This window comes from Ctenopharyngodon idella, chromosome 4 (genome assembly GCF_019924925.1).
Source record: "Ctenopharyngodon idella isolate HZGC_01 chromosome 4, HZGC01, whole genome shotgun sequence".
In the NCBI taxonomy this organism is placed as follows: domain Eukaryota; kingdom Metazoa; phylum Chordata; class Actinopteri; order Cypriniformes; family Xenocyprididae; genus Ctenopharyngodon; species Ctenopharyngodon idella.
The window spans coordinates 21120267-21140976 of record NC_067223.1 but is presented as its reverse complement, the minus strand read 5'-3'; the positions used below and the strand labels follow the sequence as shown (position 1 = coordinate 21140976).

At 38.6% G+C, this 20710-nt stretch overlaps 2 protein-coding genes across 3 annotated transcripts in view; one reads left to right on the top strand and one right to left on the bottom strand.

The window, feature by feature from the left end:
* Positions 1-20710, bottom strand: part of LOC127510587 (tripartite motif-containing protein 16-like) — a 295864-nt gene that overhangs the window by 97514 nt on the left and 177640 nt on the right. The gene's annotated exons all lie outside the window — the stretch shown is intronic.
* Positions 1393-7388, top strand: LOC127510626 (tripartite motif-containing protein 16-like). 2 transcript variants are annotated; one of them, XM_051890437.1, is made up of 6 exons: positions 1393-2032; positions 3249-3332; positions 3419-3601; positions 5879-6017; positions 6170-6217; positions 6452-7388. In XM_051890437.1, the coding sequence occupies exons 1-6, from the start codon at positions 1463-1465 to the stop codon at positions 7003-7005; spliced, it is 1578 nt and encodes a 525-aa protein (XP_051746397.1). In that variant the 5' UTR covers positions 1393-1462; the 3' UTR covers positions 7006-7388. The 2 variants fall into 2 exon arrangements, with proteins under 2 accessions (XP_051746397.1, XP_051746398.1); XM_051890438.1 differs by lacking the exon at positions 3419-3601.

Below are 20710 nucleotides of genomic sequence, written 5' to 3'. Positions count from 1 at the left end.
GCCAGTATCTGGAAACAGATACCAGTTCACTTATGGAGGAGAAATCCTGCAGCACAGCACCATCTATACACTTACCTAGACATTGAGACTTGACTGAATGGGCTTGGAAGACATTGTATGCCATAAAATCATAGTTTGGCCAATTAAAACTACCAATTTAAACATGGATACAATTATATCACACAATCATTAAAAAAGGTCTACTGTACGGAAGTAAAATGTCATGGACTTTTGGTTATCTTGTTTTCAGTTTCATTTTCACGGATTCTTAGTTTGTAATCATTAGTTCCTGTTTTCCTTTGTTCAGCTTTCCCGCTCATTTCTCTCTCTTCAGTGTTCCTGTTGTCCGTTCTTGTTAATGCATCAGTTAAACTATTTCTTCTTTATTTGTTGGATTTATCTTCTAAGTGTGTTATTAAAGACTTTTAATACTGGATCTCGTAAGCGAGAATTTTTTGCTTAAAACGATGTGAAAGTCATCCTGTTCACGCATTCACATAAAACAATATATTGACATATAAGACATGTTTTGTCTAAGAAAGCCTGTATGCGGGGAGGCATGAGTGATCATAAATATGTTTCATACCTGGGAAGACAAAGACCCTCCATTAAAACCTTAAAAAGAAAGAGTAAAATTTTAAACTATTTTAAAATGGTCTGACAGCCAGTGCAAAGAGAGTAGGACAGGAGTAATATGTTCGTATTTGCGAGTGCCAGTCAAAAGTCTGAACACAAGTGGTCACAGAGGACGCATTTGAAATGCGTGGTAATACCAGGTGTAACAGTAATGCGTCTTTGCCAACCACTTGTGATCGGTTTACCGAAAACGCATCTTAATACCAGGTGGAAACAGGCTCTCTCGCTCTATTTTCAGGATATTGTACTGCTGCAGACGCAAAGTCAGCTTGTGCCAAGTATTTAACGCTGTTAATATCATCAGTTTGCGTTAAGGACCCATCAGCCTGCGCCATCTAGAGTTTCATGACAGAACTTGGCATATAAGCATGTATAATTAGTGTAGCTGTAGGCTGTTTTAGTCTTTTAATTTTGTTATCTACCAACAGTAGTAAATGTGAGGAAATACCTAATGTCTAAATAAAATGGTATGACTGGCTTCTGTGTAGATATTTTAAGTTCACAAGGTAATGATAATCTGAAGACACTCTAGTCAAGAACTGTTTTAAAAACAAAGCAAATAGCTTTCTTATATAATTTAAAACTCTTACTGCACTGCATAGCTGTGGTAAATAGGGATGCTGTTTTACTGCAGTTATTAATGGTGTTATTCTGATTCTCTAACTTGTCTGAGACCAACATCTAGGGGATGTTTTGTGGTCTGTGACTTTTGCACACGTCACTCAAAAACAGAAGTAGGAAGCAGGACTCACATGAGTTCAGAGAAACTGAAACTGAAGTGTAGTTGAGCTGTTGTGTGTTTCTGTGTCTGTATTCATGCAGTAAAATGGCAGAAGCCAGAATTTCTCAGGATGAGTTCATGTGTTCAGTGTGTCTGGATATCCTGAAGGATCCAGTGGCCATTCCCTGTGGACACAGTTACTGTAAGATCTGTATTACAGGCTGCTGGGATCAGGAGGATCAGATGAGAGTCTACAGCTGTCCTCGGTGCAGACAGACCTTCAGTCCAAGACCTGCTTTAGCTAAAAACACCATTCTGGCTGAAATGGTGGAGACACTGAAGAAGACTAAACTTCCTGCTGATTGTTACCCTGGAGCTGGAGATGTGCAGTGTGATGCCTGTACTGGAACACAACACAAAGCCGTCAAGTCCTGTCTGGTGTGTCTGGAGTCTTACTGTCAAACTCATTTTGACCGTCATGAGGAATTTCACTCACGTAAGCCACATAAAATGACTGATGCCACTGGACAACTGAAGGAGATGATCTGCCATCAACATGATAAACTCCTTGAGGTTTTCTGCCGCACCGATCAGAAGTATTTATGTGTGTTTTGTATGGATGAACATAAACACCATGACACTGTATTAGCTGCAGCACAGAGGACAGAGAAACAGGTATGAACATTAAACTGGACACTGATGAAATAATGGTTATATTGGCACCCACATGATCAGTTAACATCATTCACACTGCAGACCTCACAGAAGTGAACAGTAGCTGCAAGTGGATTTTCACTGCTGAGCTTATTTATGCTTCATGCTGAACTTAAAATATGAAAATGTGAAACAGGCTTTGATGAAGTAACATATCCCTCTATGGTGTTTCATCTTTTTAAAATGATGCAGTAAAAATTGAATTTAAAATACAATAAAATTATTCAACCAAAAAAAAATTACATTTTAGTATTATCATATGACACCCCCTTCGGCCAAAAAAAAAAAAATTCTATGTACCACGTGCTTGACATGTTCAGTCACATGCTGTCAAGGCTCCATTGCGAGTTTATTTTAGACCAGGAAATGCATATTAATTCAATTTAAAAAATATATCATTGTCAAGTTTTTGGCCATTTTTAATGCACATTTTGAAAATCTGTGTGTTATGCATAAATGACAAAGTCCCTTTTGGGGATAGATTTTTCTGTAAAGCTGACTTATTGTTGCCTTTTTGCCTGTGTTTTTGGTTTATGTTAGTAAGTTTTATAGAAGACAGAGGAAAAGCTCTACCTTTTCCAGAAAGTATTCATGATAGTGGTGGCAGTGCATCAGTAAATAAGGTCAGAGTAATAAAGGAAGAAGATAAAGATCAAGGAGTATAGAAGCAGTCAGGGCCATCCAATAGGGGGGTACAACCGATATAATTGCACCGGGCACCGTGGTGAATGGATATATCTTCACTTAGGGCTTTGGCTTCTGTTCTGTTTAGACTAATCATTTTTTATGTAAAAGTGATGCCTGTCTTCGTCATAAGTTTGTAATAGTTCTCAATGACTGACTCCTGATCAACATTTTATAATTGAAGGCAGTTATTCAGAGAAATACTCAATGTAATCATCCAGTAATTAGGTTTTTTTTTTTTTTTTACACAGTTAAAACAGGTTACACAACAGAAACACTGTCAGTGTGAAACTTTATATCTGTATCAGTTTTGCTTTTATGATACTGAAACAGGTCTTTTGTGTCATGTAAATTCATTAACAATGGTGGAAACTAGTCAATCATCCCTTCTGGAGATTGATTCTACAGCCATTGGTTATTAATTCTGCTGTTAGTGAAGCCAACTCTTCACATGATGATAGAGTGACATCTCTCTTAATGGTTTGTGCTGCAGAAGGACCTGAAGGAGACGCAGAGGTCGATCCAGCAGAGAGAGAAAGATCTTGAGCAGCTGAGAGTGGCTGTGGAGTCTCGTAAGGTGAGTCTGGAGAAGAAGAGAAGTTTGAGAAGTCTCAGTCAGGACTCACTGAAGCCACTGTGTGATTGTGATGTGTGTCCTAACAGCGCTCTGCACAGACAGCAGTGGAGGACAGTGAGAAGATCTTCACTGAGAGACAGACATGTTCACAAGTCCCTGCGGTCAAGTCCAAGTCAATTCTCAAGTCTTTGAGGTCCAAGTCCAAGTCAAGTCTCAAGTCTTCGAGGTCCAAGTCAAGTCAAGGCCAAGTCAAGTCTCAAGTCTTTGAGGTCCAAGTCAAGTCAAGTCTCAAGTCTTTAGGGATCCAAGTGAAGTCTCAAGTCAAGTCTTTGTTCTATTTTTATCAATAGGCCTATATTTAGGCCAGCTAGTTGTTATTGTAATTAACAGTGTATTTAAATATCAAAACAGATTACTTTTACTTTAAAATTGTTTAACAAAGCACTCAAAATACTACTTAAAATAATTTCTATTACTTTCTAACTTTATACAAAATTATACCATTTAGAACCACAGCAAGGAAAAAGTGCTGTGTATTTCAAGCTATATGAGTTGCCGTAGTTTGCTGTAGATCTCAAGCAATGCTGGAAAATGTAGTCTTCCAGTGAGTGCCGGCGATAACAAAACCTATGTGTAGACAAGCGTTACAGTAAACAAAACAACGAACAACATTTCCATCTGTGTGTCTTGTTTGTGATAAGGCGATATAATAACGTACTGCTACTTAACAAACCGATCTGTAGAAATGAGTCGGACGGACAGGGTCATAAAATGCGCATGGAAATGCTCGTTCAATCCAAATACAATTTAACATGGTAAATCTGGATATTATATGCATTATCAAATACTTGGGGGAAAATACATTAAAAAAAATGAAAAGGACATGTACTTCTTGAAAGTGGACCACAAGCCCTTCGGATTAATTGATTGCTTTTCAAATGAAATGACAAAGTTTATCGCAAGGTAAGGCTTGGCTATATTGTTATTATTTCTTGCTAATTTAACAAGTTTTCTAATGGGTGATAAAGTCACGTGCCTTCAGATGCGTCAAGCGCTTGATGGCTTGGTGTGTTTAGAGATGATTTGTGATATTCACTGCTGCAGCACATATTTGGGAATGAATGGATAGTAAAATGTGGTATTTCGTGCCATCATGTGGGGGTAGTAGGCTAAATGGAAAACGTAATCGGGAATGTCACGCCAAAAGTCTCTGTCTTCATGTCCAAGTCAAGTCTCGAGTCAAGTCTCGGGTTAGTAGCTCACAAGTCCAAGTCAAGTCTCGGGTTAGTAGCTCTCGAGTCCAAATCAAATCGCAAGTCCTTTATTTTTGCGACTTAAGTGCGACTCGAGTCCAAGTCGCAGACTCGAGTTTCCATCTCTGCTGAGAGATACTCTATTATTGCTAAAAGTGTTGGGACACCCCTCCAAATCACTTCCATGGCCACAGGTATATAAAATCAAGCACCTAGGCATGCAGACTGCTTCTACAAACATTTGTGAAAGAACGGGTCTCTCTCAGTGAATTCAAGCGTGGGACTGTGATAGGTTGCCACCTGTGCAAGAAGTCCATTCGTGAAATTTCCTCACTACTAAATATTTCATGGTCAACTGTTAGTGGTATCATAAAGTGGAAGCAACTGGGAACAACAGCAACTCAGCCATGAAGTAGTAGGCCACGTAAGATCACAGAGGGGGGTCAGCGCATGCTGAGGCACACAGTGCGTTGGTGGAGGGGGGATTATGGTGTGGGGTTGTTTTTCAGGGGTTGGGTTTGGTCCCTTAAGGGACTCTTAATGCTTCAGCATGCCAAGACATTTTGGACAATTTCTTGCTCCCAACTTTGTGGGAACAGTTTGGGGATGGCCCCTTCTCGCCAACATCACTGCCTGACCTCACAAATGCGCTCTTAGAAAAATGGTCAAAAATTCCCATAAACACACTGCTAAACCTTCTATAAAGCCTTCCCAGAAGAGTTGAGGCTGTTACAGCTGCAAAGGGTAGACCAACTCCATATTAAACCCTACGGAGTAAGAATGGGATGTCATTAAAGTTCATGTACACATAAAGGCTGGTGTCCCAAAACTTTTGGCAAGCTCAAAACTTAACTAATATTTAAACTTTTTAATAACAATATGAAATCCATAAACTTGATGTTACCAGTTTCACCCAGCGTGATTTCCCATCATCTCTTTACTTATTGTTTTACAATCTTTGACTTAAATTAAAGTTATAAATGATGGTCAATTTATTTGTTGCCTTTTCCTGATCAAATACTCAACCCTGTCATGTGACTCCATTGATGCACTTGATCTGTTACCTTTATGTTATTGCCAGATGTTTGATCAAGTGTTTTCCTACAAAGTTCATTTATAGTGCAAGTGATAAACGCTAACTTATAGCTCTAACATGATATAATGAATATGAGAAGAATGCTGTGAAAGTGCTGGATTGAGGAGAGTTACTAAAGATCAACAAGAGCTGCTCAAATCTGACAGGTTATTGGCTGAAGTGTGGAGGTGATGAGCTTTGATTTCTGTTTTTTGTAGAGTTTCCAGTCTCTCTCAGCTCCTTCTAAATCTACAGATGTAAATGACTCTTCTGATGGCAGGAGAGAATCTGTCTATCAGCTGAGAGACAAACCAGAGGATTTCTGCAAAGAGAAGCTGAAGAGGATCCCTGACAGAGGTAAAGTCCTGGAGATTCATCTGCTCTCAGAAATGATCCTCCATCATCTCATATCATGTAGAAGATCATATTAGAAATGTCTTAGGAACGGATGCAGGATCATTTTCTCTTGACATGATAATCACACTCTTCATGTCTGTTGATTTCCACAGTCACTTTAACCAACATTGTTCCCTGGACCAGGAACGACTTCCAACAATGTAAGTCACTAAGAAAACAAGCAGAAAAATCACAGTGTGATTGTTTTCTTCTTGTAGAACGTGAAAGAAAACATGACAGAGGAGCTTTATAGTTGATCATGTAAATGATTTTCACAGGATATCAGGTAAACTGTACTGAGACACTGCTGATATATTGAATATGAAGGCTTCAGCTGCATTAAAAAAAAACAGACAGATTCATAATTCCTGATTCTGATGTGTTTTCTCCATCAGATTCCCATCAGCTCACTCTGGATCTAAACACAATGAATGAAGATCTCCATCTGTCTGAGAGAAACAGAGTGATTACTAACACTTTCACAGAGCAGCTGTGTCCTGATCATCCAGACAGATTTGATTATTGGCCTCAGGTGTTGTGTAGAGAGAGTGTGTGTGGACGCTGTTACTGGGAGATTGAGTGGAGTGGTGATGTGTCTATATCAGTGTCATATGAGAGCATCAGCAGGAAGGGATCAGGTGATGAGTGTTTGTTTGGACGTAATAATCAATCCTGGAGTCTGATCTGCTCTCCCTCCAGTTCCTCATTCAGACACAATGACATAGAGACTAAACTCCCAGTAAAGTCCATCAGCAGTAGAATAGGAGTGTGTGTGGATCACAGTGAAGGAGCTCTGTCCTTCTACAGCATCTACAGAAACACAATGAGCCTCATCCACACAGTCCAGACCACATTCACTAAACCGCTCTATCCTGGGTTTGGTGTTGGTTATAAATCATCAGTGAAACTGTTGATGAAAGAATCGTCTGTAGAGCGATTGTACCCATAATACTTTAATTCATCCAATACATGAAGTCTCTGTGACTAGTATCACTGCCCAATGAAACTGTTTTTAATGAACAGATTAAAATCTAATCTAACGGTATGTTTACATGAGAACAATGTACTAAAAACTGCCACTGTTTAGATTTCCATAGAATGAAGAAATAAAAGATCTGGACCCTAAATGTGCAGCTGACCCCATTAAAGTCACCACACAAGCTGGACCAGGCCAAAAAAGGGCTTAGGTCAAGAAAAGCATTGTAAATAGTTGGTGCCCCCACACCCCAACAACCCCCACCACCTCCCCGTTCCATTTTGTTTATTTTTCTTATAAGTCATGTTTAATTCATTATTGTTCTACTTATTGTTCTAATAAATATTTGAAGTGTTCCTGTTGTTTTTTTGTGTTTTCTGTACCAAGTCATCCAGGACGGTCCCAATTCCAACATGCCACTCTGGAGTTGGTAAAGTCGTCTGCGCCTTTACTTGCTTTTTTTCTTACCAGTGCAAAAGAAAACTAACATGATGCGCGACCTGCCATCACTATCTGAATGAAGTCCATTCAGATAGTCCTCAGAAAAAGAACTGTAACTTAGAGAATACTAATCACACAAACATGAGACATATGTCCAATAAAACGTTGAAAGGTCAGGTTTTAAATAATATAAGTCAAATCAAAAATATATATTCTCTGTTTATGTAATCAGTTTGAAAAGAGAGAGATGCCAGTCAATCGCGAGTCACCTCATCCACTAATGCGGCCACGCCCACAGACCGCACGCCCCATTCAAAGGTAAATTCTGAGGCGATCAATGCAACAGAGAGCGAACGCCCGCATCAGCTCGGAAAAACTATTCAAGCTTAGTCAGATTCATGTACATCGTTTTGAGACGCAGTGAGGAATAATTCTGGAAGAATTTACCTCAGAGGAAGAGCACGACTTTCGTTTACATGCAAAACAGTAAACTGACAATGCAAGTAAACTGCGTTTACATGACTTTATTAATAAATCAGGTTATTTCCCTGTAGAGACGTCAAAAATAATCATTTGCGTATCTGACTCAGAGTATTCCATATGTTATGTCAGTTATAATGTTAAATAAAGCTTGCAAAATGTCAGCGACAAATTTACGGCTCATATATTAGTCTCTCATGCAGTTACAGATGCAGCATTTTGTCTGAACCACTTCTACTTCTGCTGCACGAGAGATGAGAACACATTTTTACAATTCTCTGGGTCTTAAAAGAGTCTGCATTTGCGATATATTTCCTTCTTCCTTTCCTGCAAAACGCTCGCTGTCTCGATGCGTTTAAATCTGCACTAAGGATGCGTTTCTGTCACGTATCACACATGCGCACTTCAATAAACCGACAAAAAGCAGGTTAATGTGTTTACATGCCAAGCGAAATCGGTGTAAGAGCCGAAAAACTACCTGTTCCTACCGGTTCATGCTTAAGCCATTTACGACCTTACTCCAATAAAAGAAAACGGGTTACCACGTTTCAGGGGCATAGCCATCATTTCAGAAGTGAGGGGAACAGAATTGATAGATTTTTTCCCCCTCATCTCTTGCTTTTAATAAGAAATCAAATACACTGCTGAACAATAACCAATATCTAATATTTTTTCCCTATATTTTGACAATTTTATGATTGGTTTATGTACTACAAACACTTGTGCATTAAGTCCTCATGGATTTTATACAATGTAAAAAAAAAAAGATCATAGAATAAGGCAGAAAATACAGATTTATTTAATCAAAAAACTCATTAATATTGTGAAATAGTATTACAATTTAAAATTGCTATATTCTATGTGAATATATTGTAAAATGTACAATATATGTGATCAAAACTGAATTTTCAGCATCATTACTCCAGTCTTCAGTGTCACATGACCCTTCAGAAATCATTCTAATATGATCTTATCTAAATTGGATGACTTAAAACAATTATATGGAACTGTTATATCTGAAATTATAAAGCAAATGCCAGGAGAAGAGCCTGAAAAACCATGACAAACTGCATCTGTACAATGAAAGTAAATGCAAATGGAAACTCGCCACTCTTTGGTAGTCCATCGTCGTCCGATAATGATTTCTCCTATAGGAAACTCACCAACAAAGACAGAAACAATACTACAGAAAGAACGAAGAAGAAGAAAGAAACATTACTCTATTGAACTCTAATGAACTGAGGGGTTTCCACCACGAGCAATGCCCACAAGCCATTTAGATGCGTAATGGAGCCATTTTTGCACAGTCACAGCAAAGATAAACTCTAAGGCCTCCTTTTTCTCAGCTTTTGCTTGCTGTTTTGCCTGTTGTAAGGCAAAAAACAAACAAACAAACAGGAAATTAGAAAATATACTATATGGAAATGTGACTAATCATAAATTACAACCCCCGGTTTCACAGACAAGGCTTAAGCGGGATGGGAAACAAGATCACTAATAATCATGTGATTGGGACGGGATAGGATAAAAATAAACTATATATTTTAATTTTGAACTCAATTCTAGTTGCTCTTATGCTCTTCTGTTTGCTTTGGTGTGGCTGGTGAATGACATGCTCCACACCCGTAACAGTTGGTGTTTAGCAAAATGCCTTTTTACTAAACATTATGGAGTGCAATTTAACACTAATTCCCAAAGAATTTTAAAAGAATCAAATCAATACGTTACTAATCCTTTGTTCTTAAAGGTTAGTGATTGCAAACATGAAGCAATATTTGAAACTGAAATGTATACTTATTTCTTACATTTTCTGGATGGCAGACCATGGCTTCCCAATTACAAGATCTCTGGTCAAAGTTCTTGCTATTGGAATCATCAAAGAGAGTGGAAGATCCGAGAGCACCAGTGCGAATTTGGAGAAGGGACCAAGTGATGTCTGGTGGTCCAGGTTCAAGGCCCACCATCCAGAATTGATGACAGATTCCCAGGACAGACCCAGAGTTCATAGTGCTATACCAGAGGCCATTGAAGGTTTCTTCAACCAGTATAAGGCCCTCTATGTGAAGCACAGTTTGGAAGACAAGCCTCGGTCCACAGGAGAAGGGTTACATAGACTCTTCGGCATTTTATCGGATATGCTCCTCAGGAGAGACCACTTACTTCAATCATGAACCAACACGAGATACATCTCAAAAGATGAAATCATGAATTGGAGGTAAAACAAAATTAAAATTCTCTGCCTACCTGCCCACACCACACACATCCTGATTGTAACCCACATTAAAATATGGTCTAAAAGAGTAAAAAAATAAATAAATAACTGCAATTATTCATAATATTATAATATAAGATAATATATATCTCAAAGTTAACAAGTAAATGGATTAAAAATAAACATTTTGGTAAGAATTGTTTGGATGATGATTCTTTTTCTACCTTTTTTTTTTTTTTGAATGAACAAACTGAACTATTTTACACATTTTGAATGAACTGAATTAGATTCGACATGTTTCCTTTTCATCTTTTTCACAAACTGAACTATACTACACATGGAATGAACTGAACTGGGTTCAATATTTTATTTTTATTGTTTTATATTGTTCTGTGTGGTGATATGTGATTGCATTTTACTTACTTACCTTTTCTTGTTTCTGTATTCAACATCTGGTTGTACTTTTAGGAGGTACTTTTCTCAAATACTATTGGTCCAAAAGTCATCAAAGTGTGGACTGTACAATGGGTATTACCCAGGGAATGATCACACAAACTTGCTTTTCTGGCTCTCAATAACGAAGGAGTGGTCACTGGCATGCAAGTGTACGGAACAATGCGTACCATTCACACTGCTCCGACTGACCTGAGAAACGTTTTCCCTGCGAATATTTCAGCAATTATTGTGTCCCATATTTCTGCGACTGAACCAGCAATAACAATCATTCGTGAATTAATCATTCTTTTGGTTCCACGAATTGGCCAAATGCGCTTGCATAGCGATCTGAAACGATTCAGATTTGTTCAAACCGCTCTGTCACTGAATCATCTGAAGTGGTTTCTCGGTCAGTAAAAACAAATACAGAATAGCGCTGTTTTCAGTGGTTTACTTTGAACTGCGCAGCACGGCCCAGTGGATAACGGAAAGAAAGCTTAAAAGAGCTGCGTTTATTCCCGGCCCCGGATACCATTATTAAACAGCTTTGGGACATCCAGTGAGAAGCGTTTAAATTCGACACAGACTTATCGGTTACAAATCGCTCGATGATTAAACTAGTATTACATCGGATTAAACAGCCTTAACATTCCCAACAAGACTGATGAGAAAAACAGGAGAAACATGTGCCATGAACCAAGTTAGAAAACTTTTAAATCCCAAAATTACCACCCTTACAAATATTATAGGAAATATAGGAAAAAAATTAGGATGAGAAAATAATTCATATTATGAAAATAAAACAACGCAAATATTACAAAATATGACAATAAAAAGTGTAAAAGTCACTCATTTTTCTAAAGTAACACTGGCCAACAGCAGGTAAAGTTACAGCGGGAGTCTGCATCTCTCGTGCCTCCCTTCCCCTCATAGAAAATCAATAGACCCCCTAAAGAGTGCGGTGGGTTTTATGGGGGGTAATAGAGAATGAATGGGGGAAAGTCACGTAAGAGGAAGCAATAGACATGATCGGATATGATTGGTTTGTACAATAAATCCTGCCTCTTGTTTACATACACATTCTGCACGTCACTCTGAATGAACAAAATGATGGCGTCAATGGGAAAACCAACTAAAAAGTAAGTAAACAGCTCACCCACTTAGATATCACTGCTTTATGTCACGTCAAAATCAAACTTGAAGACTTGAAGACATGATGACTGCGGGGGTTTTAGTGCAATCAGCTTGGTGAAATTAAAGATACATCATTGGGCCTGTTTACACCTGGTCACTTCATGCATCTTCTCTGATTGGATAGCTATTTGATTAATAAAAATGACCGCATTTACACTTGGCCACATAAATGTGTCTCCACAAAACGGATATAAATCTGATCTTCAATTCCTGCACTATATGCAGATTTCATGGAGTTCACGTCACCGAAAGCAACAAATATGAGCTGCATTTTATTGATCATCAGCTAATTTCAAAATCAAAGACTGGTAAGATCAATCTGGGGCACCGCTGGCCAATCCTATGGCAGATGTTATACGGCTTTTCAAACAGCTGACTGTTCATTTCAAGTCTCTCATACACATTGCTATTGCACACAGTTATGAACACCTGCAGAAACAAGTGCGGGAGCTTCACACTTGAGTAGTGCAACATGTATGCATGAGGGGTGAGCAGACCACAACATTTATCTTTTTGTGACTCTACTAAATGCTTGGGACATCATGCAAATAACTGAGCCTTTTCTTTTGTTTCCAGCACATCTACCCAGGTCATATGTGCATCAGTGTTGAAACCGAGATACTGGGATGCTTTTAGGGACATACTCCCCGTTACAGTGAACCAAGGCACATGCAACAGAGGCGGGGTTTGAAAACTAGCATAGTTATTACCACAAATAGAGGGATGTTCAGTACCAGCTGATATGTGCTGGGTAATTCTGGATTCATTTCTCTAGTTTTTCCTGCTCTGCGTCATGGCATGTGGTGACGTATATCTGGTCTTGTAGGCTACTTCAGATTACAACACGCTTTCTCTTTTACAGATCAGTCAGTGGATAGGAAGTGTATCAAACTACAGGAGTCTAAGGGTGTTTTCACACCTGAGCGTTTGTTTCAGAACCTGGTGCGTTTTCTCCATTGGCTCGGTTCGTATAGGCATATGTACGCTGTCCCGACGAAGCCTTGATTCCCGCTATAGCTGCATTATAACATTCATATAGTGTTTGCATGTGTCTCGACACAGTGCTGGGAGATACAGAAAGATTGCGCTTTTTACAACATTATTTTTTCCCCACGACTTGTTGGACATTTTCAATAAATACGAGACAAACTTTGCTGTCATATTTTCAAAACTGCTGAAAATTTTACCATTTCAAGACGAGTGATGATTATATCTACTGCAATACTCGACTGTTTTTAACTTTTTGTAAAAACGGGATAAGGATCGACTCATAGGGAAGACATTTTGGTCCTTGCTGGTCTGAAACACTGAAGACCATATCTTATCCATATTTCCTAGGGTGAGTTTTCATTTCAACAAGACTGCCTGGTGGAAGACGGCCGGTTGGGTCACTGCGTACAGAGAAGTGAGACAGTACCGCATGGATCACCACTTGGTCCGCTTCTATTTTGTTACGCAAGTTTTCTAAAGATACATGGAGAGTATCCTAGCTGACTTTCAACAGGGCATAAAACCAGACCCAACCGGCCGCCTTCCACCAGGCAAGTAAATGAAATATCTGCCCTACAAGCTGATCCTTATCCCGTTGTTACAAAAAGTTAAGTCCTTAGTTACTAGTAGTGGCTGTAGAGCATGGACAAGAAGTCAGAGTAGCAATATCCAATGTCCTAGGCGCATGTCCTAGTCATGCTTGGCCTTTTCAGGGGGGTCTTGCATTAAGACACGAATTAATGCGTCTCTTCAGTCCTCTTGATTCATTATTAGAGATATGAACTTTTCCCCCGGTTTCACAGGCAAGGCTTAAGCTAGTCCTAGAATAAAATGCATGTTTGAGCTGTTTTAACTGAAAGTAACTTGCACTGACAATACGTTAGAGCCATTGTTTTGTCTCTAGATGAACACCAGTAATGTTTTTTTCTAGTGTATGTTTATAAAAGCTGAAAATTGAACTAAGGCCTAATCCTGGCTTAGTCTAAGCCCTGTCTGTGAAACCGGGCCTTTATGTTATAAACTGGGCTTTTGTCATTGCACTCCATATGGGAGTATATTGACAGAGGCTTTAAATGAAATGAGTCTCCATTAAACATTGTTATTTTTATGATTGGAAGAGGAAGAAGTTGTGTCGGGTCATGGGAATAATGCCGCCAGATCGCAGGTCGGCATTTTTTACGGTCGGAACGACGATGGTATCTGATCGTAGTCGAACCTCTGACTTTCGTTCTTGATTAATGAAAACATTCTTGGCAAATGCTTTCGCTTTCGTCCGTCTTGCAAAAGTGGTGTTGAAAGTGCATAAACCTAAGAAAGGATAATGCTTATTATCAGTAGATTAGATGAATGTCCATTTTGATTCCATGGAAATATGTTGTGGAAATATGCATTGTTGGAAATATGTACCTTTGCGCCCTTCCTTTCGCTTGTTGGCCTTGAGAACCTCCTCTTGCGTGCTGGCTTCTGGTTGAAAGCGCTGAACTGGAGAGAAAATCAAGTCAATCCTATTAAAAATCAATCATTCTTATTCGAAAAATCAAGTGCAGTTTAGAGTGGGAAATCATGAGACCCATTACCATCACAATTAATCTCCCTTCCACACAAGAGTTTACTGCAGCAAGGTCTGGTTTCATGCTTCATTTAATGATGCTGTGAAGTTTTCTATTGATATATGTCTCCTCATTTACAGTTAGACTGATGCAAGCATGAGTTCCATCATCAATGGCTCCAACATCTCCAGGAAAGCCCGAAATCCTCATAAAAGTGGCTTGTTTTTGCCGCATGATCAGTTAAAAAAGTCAATGATCTGCCATGCAGTGACCAAAAGTGATGTTCGGCCTAGGAACATTTACATTTTCACCCTTTATTCAAATATTATTAAAAATGTCTTAAAATTTTTGTAAGCATTTGTAAAGATTCTGTGTAGTTGTGGTTGGAGTCAATTGTTTTATTTGTGATAACCATGAAATGTCAAATTATTTTTAATTTTAGACATAATTTTAGGCCAGCCTGCCATACAAAGAAATTATGAACATGCAAAAAACGAGAGGACCAATGAAATATCAATAACTGATTGTTGCAGTCTTTTTTTTCCCCGTGAGCTTTTTTGTTTTTCTAAAACCCGTAGCTGTAGTTTTCCTTTTTTTTACCAGATATTTTTGTCCCTTCCTCACCCTCATATGTTAAAATATTTAAAAAATAAAATTATTTTCCTCATATTATGATGGTTTAAGCAGACTTGTAGGGTAATTTAAAAAAAAAACTCTGCAAATCACTTTTGGCCACTACTGTATGTTTGGTGTAGTTAGTGCCAAAGTGGTGCTATTTAAGAGCCTGCTTACTGTGGACTGATGGGTCCAAGTCATCACCCGTGCCCTGCTGCATTTCTACAGTCACTAAAAGTGTAATTATTTCCTTTCTACAGATAGAGCATTTATTTGTAGAGTGGGAGTTATTTTATCGTTTTATCAACTCCCTGTCATCATGTAACTCCAATACATTATATTTTTGTTGCACAGTCTCCTCCTCTCTGCTGCCATCTTGTTACTCCTAACTAAGTTAGGAGACCTCTCCAACACTCTTATATAATTTAGGAGCTGAGACCTAGTCGAGACACTTAAAAACCTTTATGAATTACACTTATTCTGAAGTCTAAGAATAAGAGTAAAATTATGTCATTCTTGGAATTTTGACACACTTAAGACTAAAATTTTACTCTGAGCGGCTTTATACATACTGCCCCTGGGGCCATATTCACAAAACATCTTAAGGCTAAAAGTAGCTCCTAGTTTTGACGATTTGTGAGAAACTCTTAAAAATAATGGGCATGTCTGTCCTAAATTTTTGCCCTGAGAGGTTTTCACAATGCACTTTAGAGCTAAAACTAGCTCCTAAATCTGTGAGTAGTCAAGAGGACTCCTAAATCACTATAGACCAGATCACAAACACTCCTAAAATGGTTGTTGCCAGCAATGCACCTCAGCAATCTGCTCCCAAAGACAATGTACACTATTGAGGCAAGAGGCGATAGAGCCTTGAGTGCTGAGCCTTTTCTTCAAGAATGCAATCAATATTTTGATTTATAGATTTTATAACATAAAAGTTAATTTATGTACAGGCAAAATGTATTGAATGATGGAGAATAAAACATTGCGGTCAAGTTGATAATAATGTCCCATTGTTGCCACTGATAGCCTTGTAGGCAGCTCAAGTGACCCAGGTTCGAGTTCCGGCTCAGGACCTTTCCCGATCCTGTTGCCCCCTTTCTCTCCCATTTCACTTCCTGTTTACTCTCTGTCCTATCTTAATAAAAAGGCAAAAACGCCAAAGATAAACCTTTGAAAATAAATAGGCTAAATATATAAATAAAAAAGAAAATAATTTCACAAGTTCACACTTAAAAAATGATCGAATAGAGAAAAAAAAAGCATATTTGGCATGCTGCCCGAGGGGATCGAGGGCTCCGAGCTCAGAATTTAGCCCAAACCCTAAGTACTCCCACGTATCCTGGGAATAGGAACCAGCCGAGAGTGAGGAACTGGGTGGTGGAAGGATGCAGAAAACTGTCGAGGTAACTAGGTGAGTCGGCTGTGTATTTACAGGTGCTGGTCATATAATTAGAATATCATCAAAAAGTTGATTTATTTCACTAATTCCATTCAAAAAGTGAAAGTTTTATATTATATTTCAAATGTTTATTTCTTTTAATTTTGATGATTATAACTGACAACTAAGGAAAATCCCAAATTCAGTACCTCAGAAAATTAGAATATTGTGAAAAGGTTCAATATTGAAGACACCTGGTGCCACACTCTAATCAGCTAATTAACTCAAAACACCTGCAAAGGCCTTTAAATGGTCTCTCAGTCTAGTTCTGTAGGCTACACAATCATGGGGAAGACTGCTGACTTGACAGTTGTCCAAAAGACGACCACTGACACCTTGCACAAGGAGGGCAAGACACAAAAGGTCATTTTAAAAGAGAAACAAAACCCATTCAAAAATGTGGGGGAGATTCATAAAGAGTGGACTGCAGCTGGAGTCAGTGCTTCAAGAACCACTACACACAGACGTATGCAAGACATGGGTTTCAGCTGTCGCATTCCTTGTGTCAAGCCACGCTTGAACAACAGACAGCGTCAGAAGCGTCTCGCCTGGGCTAAAGACAAAAAGGACTGGACTGCTGCTGAGTGGTCCAAAGTTATGTTCTCTGATGAAAGTAAATTTTGCATTTCCTTTGGAAATCAGGGTCCCAGAGTCTAGAGGAAGAGAGGAGAAGCACACATTCCACGTTGCTTGAGGTCCAGTGTAAAGTTTCCACAGTCAGTGATGGTTTGGGGTGCCATGTCATCTGCTGGTGTTGGTCCACTGTGTTTTCTGAGGTCCAAGGTCAACGCAGCCGTATACCAGGAAGTTTTAGAGCACTTCATGCTTCCTGCTGCTGACCAACTTTATGGAGATGCAGATTTCATTTTCCAACAGGACTTGGCACCTGCACACAGTGCCAAAGCTACCAGTACCTGGTTTAAGGACCATGGTATCCCTGTTCTTAATTGGCCAGCAAACTCGCCTGACCTTAACCCCATAGAAAATCTATGGGGTATTGTGAAGAGGAAGATGTGATATGCCAGACCCAACAATGCAGAAGAGCTGAAGGCCACTATCAGAGCAACCTGGGCTCTTATAACACCTGAGCAGTGCCACAGACTGATCGACACCATGCCACGCCGCATTGCTGCAATAATTCAGGCAAAAGGAGCCCCAACTAAGTATTAAGTGCTGTACATGCTCATATTTTTCATGTTCATACTTTTCAGTTGGCCAAGATTTCTAAAAATCCTTTCTTTGTATTGGTCTTAAGTAATATTGTAATTTTCTGAGATACTGAATTTGGGATTTTCCTTAGTTGTCAGTTATAATCATCAAAATTAAAAGAAATAAACATTTGAAATATATCAGTCTGTGTGTAATGAATGAATATAATATACAAGTTTCACTTTTTGAATGGAATTAGTGAAATAAATCAACTTTTTGATGATATTCTAATTATATGACCAGCACCTGTATATGCCTCCTCTCGACCTGATTAGACAATTTAAACGTGCTCCTTCCGAACTTTGTTTATAAAACATCATTTGTCACTTGAATTCTTTAATATCTCAAAATGCAGATATGTAAGAGGCTGATAATTAGCTGAACATATACTTGTTTAATTAGTGACTGGCACGTTTTGAGTTTGTTTATTGATTCTTTTTCTGTTCATGTGTGAGTGTCATTGTTATCTCCTTATTAATTAGTTCAGTTGTCCATCGTTCTCTCCCTGTTTGTATCCATGGTTACTGATTTGATTAGAGTCCTTAGTTCAGGTGTGTCTTATTAATTAGTCTCGTTAGCTCCTCTGTTTCCTATGTATAAAAGATTATTAAAAACTGGACTGATTCCAGTATAGGGCACCTACAAATTTACTTAGAATGTACAAACTGGGATGGTTTTAAACGGCAGTTTACAGCGGTTTCGAGTTACATTAACTTCTGTGTTGATTCTATTATTACCACAAAAAGGCTGACAGTATTTCCTAATAATAAGCCATGGGTTACTAAAAAGCTTAAAAATATTCTTATGAAAAAAAAATATTTTTTTTAATCAGGGACAAATGAGGAGAAAAAAAAGTGATCAAAAAGTAAAAGGAGCAATTAGATGTGCTAAATTGACCTACAGAAATAAAATAGAAGGAAAGTTTATTCAGGGTGATATGAGGGCTGTTTGGCATGGAATCAAAAACATGGCAGACAAATAAAAGGAAGAAAGCTCCAGTTGAAAAAAGAAATGCAGATTTTACGGCTAATGAACTAAACTCGTTTTTTTTTTTTTTTTTTTTACACGTTTTGAGAAGGATGAATTGATTGTCAAACTTGAATTTAAACGGACATTAAGTGGCTCGGCCCCATCGAAACTGTGTCCTCAGAATATAGTGAAACAGTTTAAAAAACATTCCCTATAGCGAGGCTCCTGGTCCTGATGGTATTTGTGGAAGAACACTTAATCACTGTGCGGAGCACCTTAGTGGGGTGTTTTGTAAACTGTTTCAAGCATCATTGGATCAGGCTGTAGTCCCTAAGTTATGGAAAACTTCAATTGTAGTATCCATACCCAAGAGAGAGAAATCCCATTCTTTTAAAGTTGGCATGAAATCAAAATTGACAACTCTTATTTTTTTTTTATGGAATATTGTAGTAGTATCAATAGTTTATCTGCACACTTCATTATGAGGGCACATGAATTTTTAAAAAATAATCTTTAATCAAAAACATTAACCTGCCCTCCCACTCAAACCGACTCATCGTCTCTTCCTGTCACATGCTATGGCACGAGGGCGGAGCTATCTGGAACTGCCAGCAGATCGAGTGACGTAAGGGAAAAATGCTGTCGCTGGGGCTGATGCCAGTTATTGGGGTGTACAGTACCCTCAAACATTGAAAGGAACCTGATGGAGGACACGCTTGGTCAGTCGGCTGCGTGTCTACTGGAGAAGAGCAAGCGAAAAGAGCTTTTTTTTTTTTTTTAAGATTCATTCCTATGGAAGTTGAGCGTAAGGCTCAACTTCCATAGGAATGAACCGAAAACGGTCGCTTCGTTCCAACGGACACGCACAGTCAATCAGTCAGTCTCTCGCGCTCTCTCTCTCTCACTGTTCAGTGCCGTTGACCGTCCTCATCTTCGTCATCCTCAATAAATAAAGTTCTTACACTAACGTGAGTGTGCTGGCAGTGAGTCTGGTGGAGATAAATCCCCCACAACTGACTGCAAATGGGCATTCAGATCGGCCTCCATTTTGTTAGCAACGCCCAACTTCCAACGATCCAAACAATTCCCGAAGGACGAAATCAAGTCCCGCCCTCTCATTTCAGATGCCGTTTCACTCTCTTAGACGTCACAGTAGAGAAGAAAAGACAATCGCAACTTCCGCTTCATGCCAACTTTAATGATTTTAGGCCCATTGCTCTAACCTTACTAGATAAGGGAAGTCAATTCTCAGATTATATCAGTAACAGATAAGAAATTAGCTCCGTTACAGTTTGCATATCGCACTATAAGAGGTGTGGATGATGTAAAACTATTTCTATTGGACACTCTCCATCAGCACATAGAAAGCGGGAATTCTTTTGCCAGATTGTTGTTTGTTGACTTTATCAGCATTCAACACAATGAATCCTTATCTTGGCTAAGAAACTTGTAAATTAATTCAACATTTGTCATGATCTGGTGTTATGGATCCTGGACTTCCTGACCTGTAGGGAGCAAAAGGTTAGGATGAATGGAGTTTTATCAGAAACGTTGATCGGATCTCCACAGGGCTGTGTATTGTCATCAATAGTTTTTATCCTGTATACGAATGATTGTCGAAGTTATGAGGAAAACTGTCATGCTGTGAAATGTGCAGATGATACAGTGTTTTTATCCTTGCTGTCAAACACAAAAGGTGATGATAATCATGCACTTTAAGTTTTTCACATGAGGTAGAGTTGAGGTTGAATATAACAAAAGCGAAAGAGATGGTGATTGATGTATTAAACTCACAATTCGTTAAACCACATTAATCAAAACAATGAGGTTTTAATTTGTCACAGCAGGCTTTTTCATCTTTATCAAAACAAGAAATAAGGTCTCTGACCAGCATAATTGCATAAAACAGTCCTTTAAAACAGTAGCATAAAACAGTACTTTAAAAACAATTTCAATTTCAGAAATTAATTTTGATAAATCAAAATAGTCAACAAATTACAGACATAAATACCACATGGTATATAGACACAAATGGTATCTGAAATTGTAATTTGTCTTATTTTGGTAACTCTTACTTTGAAAAGACAACTTTAACTTGAAAGGACACATGCACTGGGCATAATGCCAACTGTTATTTAAACA

What these genes read in the sequence shown, in the direction of transcription:
- LOC127510626 (XM_051890437.1), top strand. Translation starts at nt 1,463, where the DNA reads ATGGCAGAAGCCAGAATTTCTCAGGATGAGTTCATGTGTTCAGTGTGT. An exon ending in TGGCTGTGGAGTCTCGTAAG is followed by an intron (nt 3,333 to 3,418) that starts GTGAGTCTGGAG and finishes GTGTCCTAACAG; the next exon opens with CGCTCTGCACAGACAGCAGT. An exon ending in GAAGAGGATCCCTGACAGAG is followed by an intron (nt 6,018 to 6,169) that starts GTAAAGTCCTGG and finishes TGATTTCCACAG; the next exon opens with TCACTTTAACCAACATTGTT.